A 12,583-nucleotide genomic window follows, 5' to 3' on the forward strand; every position below is an offset into this window, starting at 1 on the left:
AAAGGGTTAACTCTGTTCAGTTTTGAGAAAACTATTTTCTGAGGCAGGTTTCCTAGCATATTGTGTACTGTAATTAAGTTTGTGATAAGCATTCACTGCTAGGTGATAAGAAGGACTCAATTGTTTTCTTGTGTGTACTTGTTATCTGCGGTGGCCTGTCCAAGGGCTTTGTCTAAATGTGTGATGGGGGATTTTATGCTTCCCCCCCTGGGAGTGCCCTGTGTGCATGTAACCTAAATAAAAAGCAGGCTGGGCATCCCAGTCCTGAGTTCTTGGTTGTAACACCCTCTTAGAAAGAAAGGGAATTCAGCACTCTCTTTTTAAATTTCAACACAAATTTCTTTTATTAATCCTCTAAATAAGAAGAATTTCCATGTGACACAGCAATAAAAGAGCCAAACAAATGTATTCATGTACATAATTCTCCTAAATACATTGTAACTTAAACAGTCTAAACTATCTGAAATCTCAACAACAATGATAAAGGAACATAACATTCATAGGTCAGTCTGCATATAACTTGCTGCATAGACATCAGAAGCGAATCAACCTCTTATATACAGGTGGTAACATGAGATTGGGCTGTATTAGCACAAAAGTAAAGTCTGTGAGACTAATGTCCAGAGTGACCGTTCCGCTAAATGACTGCATCTTTCACCGCACACAAGGTCTAACAAGACCGGAGATTAGTCCTTGATGAAATGCAAGTATGTGGAATGCTTACGTGACCTTAACGATAGAGCAGCTTACAATCCCCTCCTAGGACTCCCTTTATCGAGAGCTTGAGTGGCTTGGCAGCGTTCAGTAAGCTCTCCTCCTTCTACGTCACTGCACGTCCCTCTCCAGCGAGAGATTTTGGCAATCATAGGCAACTTTTCTCATAGCCCATTCTGGTTACTGCATTCAATTGTAGAAATAACCAAGCACTTCTGGCAAAGTATTCACCTTTCAAGATTCCAAGGTTTCCACCGTTACCGGCTATACACCAACTTCCACAGCCTTCACATCATAGGCAGCAAATAGTTTAACATCACTTAGCACCTTTTCCATATGAATGTCCAAATTTGAACATGGATAACTTTTCCTCAATTGCTGTCCACTTTAAAAACAACAAGTGAGAGCATTAGCCAATAACATGTGTTTCACCCTCCAGGCAACCTCATGCTGGGGCTTCGTCAGGGCTATCCTCCTTTTCTTTCTATTTAATATTAAAGATAGATATATACATACATACATACATACATACAAGAGGGTCTTCCAATCTCTGCCCCCACTACCCAATGTAATATGTATACATTACAGAGATATTTACCAACACTTTACAATTGCATTTGTTTGGTAACTGCCCGCCCATCTGTTAGAGTTCATTTTGTGTGTCTTTTGTTTTCTGCCTTACTGCTCCATAAAGAGCTTACAATGTAAGTGGAAGTTGGAGAAAGCCTTAAGGGTGAGACCTAACTGTATGTCATGACTAGATGAAGCTGAGAACTCTTCAGTTCAGGCTGTTAGCCTTAGATATGTGATAACCCTATGAGGATAGCTGGTATGCTAGGGGGGGTGTCTGATGCTTTTAAAGGGACATGAAACACAAGCATTTTCTTTCATGGCTCATATAGAGCAAACACTTCTAAGCAACTTTCCAATTTACTTCTTTTATCAATTTTGCTTAATTTCTCCTGGTTTCCTTTATTGAAGGAGCTGCAATGCACTACTGGTAGCTAGCTGAACACATCAGTAAGACAATGACGAGAGGCATATATGTATAGCCACCAATGAGTAGCTAGCTTCCAACTCCTGAGCCTACCTAGGTATGCTTTTCAACAAAGGATACCAATACAACAAGGCAAATTAGACCATAGAAGTCAATTGGAAAATTGTTTAAAATGGTATACTCTATCTGAATCATGAAAGACATCTTTTAAGTTTAATGTCCCTTATTAAAAAACAAATTAGGATCATACTTTCTATATTTCTGTGTATCTTTTACAACTTATATTGCACTATGTATTTTCTCTATTGTAAAATAAAACGGCTTCAGAAAATGGGAGGGAAAGGAGAGTTCCCTGGGTTAAACAGGGGAGCTCCCAGGAAATGTCTGAATCTCTCTCACAATTCTCTTGAAAAGCTGTAAGCATTTTACACAAGATGGTTTCACTGATATAACTCACCAGCTGTAGGTGAAGTCTGCTCAAAATTCACAATATACTTACACCTAGATTACAAGTTTTGCGTTTGTGTTTTAATGCTAAAATGGCCATTTCAGCGTTAAAACAGTAACGCAGCCATTACGAGTCTTGTCGGTATAGCTGTACTACAAGCATTTTAGCCTGTAACGCAACGTCAGTCCCGCACTCAAAAAAAAGACTTTTTTGTGTGGGATTTCCATAGCGCTGCCATTACAAGTTTTGCGGTGAGGCTAAAAAGCTTACGTTGCAGCCTATACCGACACGGTCCGTTCCACAATCTGTGATCAGTAGTTATGAGTTTTACGCCACAAAACTGTTACACAAAACTCATAACTAAACTGTTACAAAGTTCACTAACACCGTAAACTACCTATTAACTCCTAAACCGAGGCCTTCCCACATCGCAAACACTATATTAAACCTATTAACTCCTAATCTGCCGCTCCCGACATCTCCACCACTAATAAAATGTATTAACCCCTATTCCGCCGCTCCCCGACATCGCCGCCGCTAAATAAAGTTATTAACCCCTAAACCTCTGGCCTCCCACATCACTGCCACTAAATAAACATATTAACCCCTAAACCGACAGCCCCCCACTTTGCAAAACACTAATTTAAACTATTAACCCCTAAACCTAACAACCCCCTAACTTTAAATTAAAATTACAAGATCCCTATCTTAAAATAAATAAAAACTTACCTGGGAAATTCAAAAAACCTAAGTTTAAACTTTAAATTAAACTAACATTACTATTATACTAAAATTAAAATAACTATCAATTAAGTAAATTTAAATTACACATTAAAAAACCTAACACTACTAACAAAAAATGAAATCTACATTTGCAAAAAATAAAAAATACTAAATTACAAAACAATAAAAAAAATACTAAATTACAAGAAATAACAAACACTAAATTATGAAAAATAACAAATGAAATTATCCAAAATAAAAACAATTGCACCTAATTTAATAGCCCTATAAAAATTAAAAAAGCCCCCCCTAAATAAAAAAAAAAACCCTAGCCTACAATAAACTACTAACAGCCCTTAAAAGGGCCTTTTGTAGGGCATTGCCCTAAATAAATCAGTTCTTTTGCCTATAAAAAAAATACAAAGACCCCACCAACAGTAAAACCCACCACCCAACCAACCCCCCAAAATAAAAAACCTAACTAACAAAAACATAAGCTACCCATTGCCCTGAAAAGGGCATTTTTATGGGCATTGCCTTTAAAAGGGCATTCAGCTCTTTTTTTTCTTGCCCTGAAAAGGGCATTTAGCTCTTTTAAGAAAAGCCTAAACCCTAATCTAAAAAACAAACTCACCCAAAAAAAGTTTAAAAAAACCTAACACTAACCCCCGACGATCCACTTACAGTTTGTGAAGTCTGGACATCCAGGCGGCGAGAAGTCTTCATCCAGATGGCGAGGCCTTCATCCATCCAGGCAGCGTCTTCTATCTTCATCCAGGCAGCACAGAGCGAGTCCATCCAGAAGATATCAGGCGCGGAGCACCCTCTTCATACGGTCGACGCCGCATACTGAATCTTCAATGCAAGGGAGACTTTTCAAAATAGCGTCCATTGCATTCCTATTGGCTGATTTAGATTTTTGTGATTCAAATCAGCCAATAGGATGAGAGCTACTAAATTTTTATTGGCTATTCAAATCAGCAAGAGCCAATAGAATGTCAGTAGCTCTCATCCTATTGGCTGATTTGAACAGCTGATTTATATAGGGCAATGCCCTACAAAGGCCCTTTTAAGGGCTATTGGTAGTTTATTGTAGGCTAGGTTTTTTTGGGGGTTTTTTGGCGGGCTTTTTTATTTTTATAGGGTGTGGTGTAATAACTGTGAATGTGGTTTCTACTGCAGATGGAGTGTTGTAGTGTGAAGTAAATATATGCCTGGTTTTAATCTTTTTTTCATTCCTTTGAGGGTCTTGGAAAAAACAAAATGGTTCAAAGAGAGAGATTTGGTAAAGCAAAAGCAAGGACCAGATGCCAAAAGCAAGGACCAGATGCCAAAAGATGACAACAAAGAACTTCAGTGAACCATTATAACTTTTGTTTTACAGGCACAATTCACACTTTCTTAATAAAGATTTTACTACACGCATACCCATCTAGTGTACCCACACTCACATACTCATACATGAACCTTTCCCAATATTTAAGACCATTGTATAAATGTTGCTAATGGGGTTTAGCATAGGATTTTGTGTTTCTATGTATAATTTTAAATACATTTTTCTAATGAATTGTATAAAGTTAGATTAGGAATTGACAGTCCTAGGAAAGTACAGAAGAGCTCATATCGCCGAGGGAATGATTCCGAAGGGATGGTGGGAGAATTTCTCCTGTAAGGTTTTCGCTCCCACTGTGTTCTTCTGTACTAGTGGGTATAACTAGAAAACGGGGCAACATAGGAGAAGAAAAAGTGAGGGAATGTGGTGACATTTTATCACTGGAATATTCACTTAGCTGTTATTGGGATCCCTTCCCCCAGGTACACCTTTCTCTCTGAACTATAGACACTCCCATTGGTCTTTTTGATTGGCATTTGATAAGCCACTCCCTTTTGAATTGGGTTATAAAATACTGTAACACCAGAGCCTCTGTCTCTCTTCTTTTGTATCCTGGGCATGCTGTAAAGATGGCTGAAACTCTCAAGAAATATGGCTAAGTACATTCCTATGATTATTTTAGCAGTATTGAACAAATTGGGGTTAGTGTGTAGTAAAGTTGCCCTGTATCTTAAAATGTGGACTGTATCTGTAAAATAGATTTATATATATATATATACCTGTAAATATTTATCTTATTAACATATATTGATTCCTAAATAAACTGTTTGACAAATAATGGAGGACCCCTCATAGAGTTTATTTCACAATTTATCTGTGTTGGTTTTAGTGGTACCACCATAGAGATTTAGTATATTATATTTAGTAGAAAGTAGAGATATTTTAAATTAATAGATAACCACATAGGGCTATTAGATTAGGTGTAATTGTTTTTTATTTTGGATAATTTTGTTTATTTGTTGTAATTGTAGATTTAATTTTTTTTAGTAGTGTTAAGTTTTTTAAATGTGTAATTTAAAGGGATAGTAAAACCAAAAATTTTCTTTTACGATTCAGATAGAACATACAATTTTAAACAACTTTACAATTTAATTCTATTATCAAATTTTCTTCATTCTCTCGTTATCCATTGCTGAAGGGACAGCATTGCACTACCGACAGGAAGCTGAAAATATCTATTTAGCCAATCACAAGAGACAAATGTGTGCAGGCATCAATTAGCAGCAGCTCCCACTAGTGTAGGATATGTGCGTATTCATTTTTTAACAAGGGATACTAAGAGAACGAAGCACATTTGAAAATAGAAGTGAATTTAAAAGTGTCTTAAAATGACTCGCTCTGTCTGAATCATGCAAGTTTAATTTTGACTTTCCTATCCCTTTAATTTATTTAACCCCTTACCGACCAACGTCGTACTCTGCACGACGTTGGTCGTTATGCCCTTAAGGCAGTCCTGGGCTTCTATCTGCCGCAATCTCGCTCAAAATAGAATGGCAGAGTTGACGATGCAGAGAGGGCCACTCTGTGGCCCTCTCTGCATCGGCAAGTAATGGTGCCGATCATTGGTGGGTGGGAGCCAATACAGGGAGGTTGGTGGGTGGCCAATCGCCGGTGCGTGCTCCGGACCTAATTAACCCCTTCACTGCTGGGCATAATACAAGTGTGGTGCACAGCGGCATTTAGCGGCCTTCTAATTACCAAAAAGCAATATATGTCTGCTATTTCTGAAGAAAGGGGATCCCAGAGAAGCATTTACAACCATTTGTGCCATCATTGCACAAGCTGTTTGTAAATAATTTCAGTGAGAATCCTAAAGTTTGTGAAAAAGTGAACAATTTTTTTTATTTGATCGCATTTGGCGGTGAAATGGTGGCATAAAATATACCAAAATGAGCCTAGATCAATACTTTGGGTTGTCCACTAAAAAAAAAATATATACATGTCAAGGAATATTCAGGGATTCCTGAAAGATATCAGTGTTCCAATGTAACTTGTGCTAATTTTGGGGAAAAAAATATTTATTGCCCTATAACTTGCAAAAAAAGCAAAGAACATGTAAACATTGGGTATTTCTAAACTCAGGACAACATTTAGAAACTATTTAGCATGGGTGTTTTTTGGTGGTTGTAGATGTGTATCAGATTTTGGGGGTCAACGTTAGAAAAAGTATGGGGGTTTATTTTTCAATATTTTCATCATATTTTATAAAAACATTTTTATAGTAAATTATAAAATATGATGAAAATAATGGTATCTTTAGAAAGTCTATTTAATGGAAAGAAAAATGGTATATAATATGTGTGGGTACAGTAAATGAGTAAGAGGACGATTACAGCTAAACGCAAACACCACAGAAATGTAAAAATAGCCCTTGTCCTTAAGGAAAGGAAATTGAAAAATGTCCTTGTTCTTAAGGAGTTAATTGATAGTTATTTTAGTTTAATTTATAGTTTAAACTTAGTTTTTTTTAATTTCCCAAGTAAGTTTTTTTTATTTATTTTAAGATATGGATCTTGTAATTTTAATTTAAAGTTAGGGGGCTGTCGGTTTAGGGGTTAACATATTTATTTAGTGGCAGTGATGTGGGAGGCCAGAGGTTTAGGGGTTAATAACTTTATTTAGTGGGGGCTATGTCGGGGAGCGGCAGAATTGGGGTTAATATCTTTATTATAATGTGGGCGATGTTGGGGTGCGGGGGAATAGGGGTTAACAACTTTATTATAGTGGCAGCAATATGGTGAGCAGCAGATTAGGGGTTAATTCATTCATTTAAGTGGCGGCGCTGTCGGGAGCAGCAGATTAGTGGTTTAATAACATTATGTAGGTGTCGGGGGGGCAGCAGATTAGGGGTGTTTAGACATGGGTTTTATGTTAGAGTGTTATGTTTAAACATAACTTTTTCCCCCATAGACATCAATGGGGTTGCGTTACGGAGCTTTTCATTCCGCGATCGCAGGTGTTCGTTTTTTTCTAACACTCTCTCCCCATTGATTTCTGTGGGGAAAGCGTGCACCAGCACGTCAAAGCAGCGCTTGTATTTTGTGCGGTATGGAGCTAATCGCAACCATATCGCACGCACAAGGCGGCTTTTATCAAACTTGTAATAGCAGCGCTATGGAGGGTGAAATAATGCAACTTTTGTTGCGTTCGTTTCGCACCCTCTATAGCGCAAAACTTGTAATCTAGGTGTTATTTAGCTGACAGAAAAGTAATATATACTTAACTATAAGCAAAATCAAATTAAATTGTAGTAAAAACGTCAGTTTAATTGGTATTTTCTGCAAATTGAGACTATATCCGTTCCAGGTGTTCTCCTGTTAACTTTACTCTTCGCTGTGAAATTTTTGTATCCCAGAGAGCCTCTTTTTCTTATAGAATTCAGTGAGTTCAGCCCTTTTGAAGTCAGCACTACAATTTGTTTCCAAACTAAAGAATCTTTGATCATTGGACCTATAGAAAAAAATGAAGCTCTCTGGGAAACTGAAGCTGTCAGTTTATTTCAAATAAAAACAAATACAAAGTGCACTGTAATTTGTAAAAGATACACAGGAATATACAAAGTATGATCATAATTTGTTAAAGTTACATAGAAACTGTCAAAGCATAATCAGAATTTGTAAATGCAAGGGATGTCCATTCGGAAGTTTTGTAATGAAACGGATGCGAAGGGAGGAGGTTGCTTGTGGCATTCAGCTATTTTCTGAGCCGGATTTCTTCTTGGGAATGTGCGACTAACATTTGGATTTGCACAGATCTTAGTGTGTTGCACTTTCACAAGAAGAAATCCTACTCTGGTGGCCGCCGCCTTCTGCATCCGTTTAATTCCGAAACTGCTGAATGCACATGCCTACTAAATACACTGCTGTATACAGAATCTAAATGTATTAAAAAACAAAACTTAAAGCATCTAATCTGAAGTGTAAAGTGATATAAAATAGAAAGCACAGTGTGTAAATACAGCAGAACTGTTATGTCATGCAATGCTATATTGCACTGGGCTTGTCTCTCCTTCACATGCAGAAATGCAGGGCACGCCCCTTCGATAAGACAATCAAAATCTGCCTTTTTAGAATCTCAGGAGGGATCTCGCAGTGCTGGAGGATCATTATATATCTCACCTGAGCGGAGAGCTTTATAGCATCAGGCACTTAGATGAGTCTAGTATTACTCCAACGTGTTATAGAGCGTTTGTGAACAGTGAAAGACATTTCAGGTAATAGGGAGTTGATAGAAGGGGGCTCAGTAAAAGTTCAGTCTTGGAAAGATTGATTTTGATGTGATTTGAGTCATCAAGGAGGAGATATTAGTGAGACAGTCTGTTCCATAATGGTATTGGAGCTCAGATGAGCTTATAAGATTTCCAAATGGGGAGATGTGCACAGGACACAAGACTGAGCCTTATTGGACACCAATCGATAGTGTGAGATGTGCACAGGACCCAAGACTGAGCCTTATTGGACACCAACAGATAGTGTGAGATGTGCACAGGACCCAAGACTGAGCCTTGTTGGACACCAACAGATAGTGTGAGATGTGCACAGGAACCAAGACTGAGCCTTGTTGGACACCAACAGATAGTGTGAGATGTGCACAGGACCCAAAACTGAACCTTATTGGACACCAACAGATAGTGTGAGATGTGCACAGGATACAAGACTGAGCCTTGTTGGACACCAACAGATAGTGTGAGATGTGCACAGGATACAAGACTGAGCCTTGTTGGACACCAACAGATAGTGTGAGATGTGCACAGGACCCAAGACTGAGCCTTGTTGGACACCAACAGATAGTGTGAGATGTGCACAGGACCCAAAACTGAACCTTATTGGACACCAACAGATAGTGTGAGATGTGCACAGGATACAAGACTGAGCCTTGTTGGACACCAACAGATAGTGTGAGATGTGCACAGGACACAAGACCGAGCCTTGTTGTTCACCCTACCTGCTTAAAGGGACATGAAATCAAAAATATTTTTCATGATTTAGATAAAGCATACATTCCAATCTATTATCTAATTTACGTCTTTCTCTTGGTATCTTCTGCTGAAGGAGCAGCAATGCACTACTGGGAGCTAGATGAACACATCACGTGAGCCAATGACAAGAGGCATATATGTGCAGCTAGCTCTCAGTGCATTGGTACTCCTGAGCCTACCTAAGTATGCTTTTCCACAAAGGATTCCAAGAGAACATAGCAAATTAGATCATCAAAGTAAATTGGAAAGTCATTTCAAATCTGAATCCCGAAAGTTTATTTTTTACTTTACTGTCCCTTTTAAATATTTAAGATTGTGAGGTGCTTCATTTGATCAGCTGCCCAATTGATGTCTTTATTCCGTCCTCCATTGTTCAGGTTCTAATCCTAGCAGGGTCAACTCAGACTATAGTCCTTTATGGTTCATATAAAAGTGTCAGTAATTATTATTTGTAAGATGACGCCAGTAGGATAGATCCCCATACCTTTCACATCTCTACAAATACATACATGTATAGAACCTATAGCATCACCTCCATAGCCCCAAAAGCTTTATTTTTCCTTTTAAAAGAATAACCTATGAATTTCTTTATTACACCGCAGATGGATTTGTTCCGGTCTCCTCTCTACTTGCACTTCCTCAGTTTCGATCAGTTTCACAAGGAGACGTTGAACGCGTGGTCAGTAATAATGACAAGCAGCGCTTCACCATTCAACAATCTGAGAATGGAGTCCTTGAAATCCGAGCTAACCAAGGACACTCCTTACAGGTACCATGAAATCAGGGCTTCTTGCCAGTCAGGCCCAATCTTTACAGGAACCAGCCAATGGAGTTCAATATTTAGAAGAGCCTGCCAATCAGGGACACTATTTACAGAAACCAGTTAATCAGGGATTTTCCATATGGGATTTAGCCAGTTAAGGTTATTCCATAAAGTGTCCAGCCAATCAGGTCAACTCTTTACATGAAGTAGTTAATCAGGGCTACAATACAACTAATCAAGCCCTTTCTTTAAACACTCAATCAGGACTATTCCATCCAGTCTATTCCTTTAATTTCATGAACCAGTAAATAAATGCTACTCCTTATGGGATCCACCACATCAAACCACTGTTTACTAAACCATTCTATAAAGAATACTTCCTATTGGAAGTTTATATTTTCCTTATAGGGCCCAGCCAATATCAGGCTCACTCTTAAAGAAAACCTCCATTTAAGACCACCACTTAGAGCAGGGTTCTTCAAAAAAATGTTTCCCAAGACCCAGCGCCACGATACCACATACCTTTGTGACCCTATTTTTATGCTTGGTCTGAAAATTTTGGCAAAGTGAGTAAAATTTGTGGTACTTTATTCCTGATTGTAGTCAAACTTGAAAGTGTTGTAAAAGGAAATAACACACTCACACACTCTCGTACACCGCACACTTTCTCTCGTACACCACACACCCTCTCTCGTACACCGCGCACCCTCGCTCGTACACACCGTGCACCCTCGCTCGTACACACCGTGCACCCACTCTCGTACACACCGTGCACCCACTCTCGTACACACCGCGCACCCTCACTCGTACACCGCGCACCCTCACTCGTACACCGCGCACCCACTCTTGTACACCGCGCACCCACTCTTGTACACCGCGCACCCACTATCGTACACCGCACTCACTATCGTACACCGTACACACTCTGATGCAACACACACACTCAAGTCGTGACCCAGTAAACATAGTTTTGCAACCCAGTTATGGGCCCTGACCCATGGTTTGATGAACCCTGACTAAAAGGAACCAGTTACACAGATTGTATCATAAATGCAAACTACAATATATAACTTAAAGGTATCAGGCATTCAAGGTCATCAGTCTAATCATTGTTTACATGTGTACAATACTTTTTTATCTGTGAAATTGTGCTTTACAAATTATATCTTAATGCTGAATAAAAAATTTTGTTTTTTACATTTCACTTTTTTTCTCTATTTTTCCTCCCAGGTAGAGGTTGACCTTACCCCACTGGGGGAGGAGCTTCCTCGCCAAGCCATTCATGGTACCTACCTTCATCACTGGCCCTCAATTCTACAAAAAGGACTCTCTCGTATGAACCGCACTCACATTCACTTATCCCCTGAGCTCCCAGGGGAGGATGGAGGGGTCATTAGTGGTAAGTGGGTGCTTATAGTGGTCCTAATCAGCATTCTTCAGGGGCTTGGTGACTTTATCAGCTTTAGGACTTGGTGTAATTCTTAGTAATGTGAGGTGCTAGAGACAGAGAATGAACAGCTGGAAAATTGTTTGTGTTCAATAAGGCAATTGCCACTCAGAGTGCATTCTCCTTTAGTTCCACGTTTAACAACTTATTGTTGTATATCAACCCAAGCCTGTTCGAAAAGATAGTCCATGTCTGAAATACTAGACACATCCCATGAACAAGGGAAAGAAGCAGAGCCCAGACACATGTTTAAGTCTGTCTGTGCGTCATCAGTGATGTTTCATCCCTCTCGGCATGCAAGTAACTATCAATAATAAGTCTGGGGGTTCCTTATCAGTAATCATATCTCTGGGGGTTCCTTATCAGTAATGATATGTCTGGGGGTTCCTTATCAGTAACAATATGTCTGGGGGTTCCTTATCAGTAACAATATGTCTGGGGGCTCCTTATCAGTAATGATATGTCTGGGGGTTCCTTATCAGTAACAATATGCCTGGGGGCTCCTTATCAGTAATGATATGTGTGAGGGTTCCTTATCAGTAATGATATGTCTGGGGGCTCCTTATCAGTAACGATATGTCTGGGGGCTCCTTATCAGTAACAATATGTCTGAGGGTTCCTTATCAGTAACAATATGTCTGGGGGCTCCTTATCAGTAACGATATGTCTGGGGGCTCCTTATCAGTAACAATATGTCTGAGGGTTCCTTATCAGTAACAATATGTCTGGGGGCTCCTTATCAGTAATGATGTGTGAGGGTTCCTTATCAGTAATGATGTGTGAGGGTTCCTTATCGGTAATGATATGTCTGGGGGTTCCTTCTCATTAATTATATGTCTGGGGACTCCTTCTCATTAATGATATGTCTGGGGGCTCCTTATCAGTAACAATATGTCTGGGGGTTCCTTATCAGTAATGAGATGTCTGGGGGTTCCTTATCAGTAATGATAGTTCTGGGGGCTCCTTATCAGTAACGATATGTCTGGGGGTTCCTTATCAGTAACGATATGTCTGGGGTTCCTTATCAGTAATGATATGTCTGGGGGTTCCTTATCAGTAACAAGATGTCTGGGGGCTCCTTATACATAATGCAGTTGTCGGTAACTGAGGATTATTTGAC

The 12,583-nt window shown here is 39.2% G+C and overlaps 1 protein-coding gene across 2 annotated transcripts in view; it reads left to right on the forward strand.

Annotated features, from left to right (window-relative positions):
• TRPT1 (tRNA phosphotransferase 1) overlaps positions 1-12,583 on the forward strand; it is a 93,165-nt gene that overhangs the window by 47,707 nt on the left and 32,875 nt on the right. For both annotated transcript variants that reach the window (XM_053720060.1, XM_053720061.1), the window contains exons 4-5: positions 9,856-10,022; positions 11,247-11,415. In XM_053720060.1, the coding sequence (XP_053576035.1) occupies positions 9,856-10,022; positions 11,247-11,415 (336 nt within the window). The remainder of the gene's footprint in view (positions 1-9,855; positions 10,023-11,246; positions 11,416-12,583) is intronic.

Source organism: Bombina bombina, chromosome 7, assembly GCF_027579735.1.
Source record: "Bombina bombina isolate aBomBom1 chromosome 7, aBomBom1.pri, whole genome shotgun sequence".
In the NCBI taxonomy this organism is placed as follows: domain Eukaryota; kingdom Metazoa; phylum Chordata; class Amphibia; order Anura; family Bombinatoridae; genus Bombina; species Bombina bombina.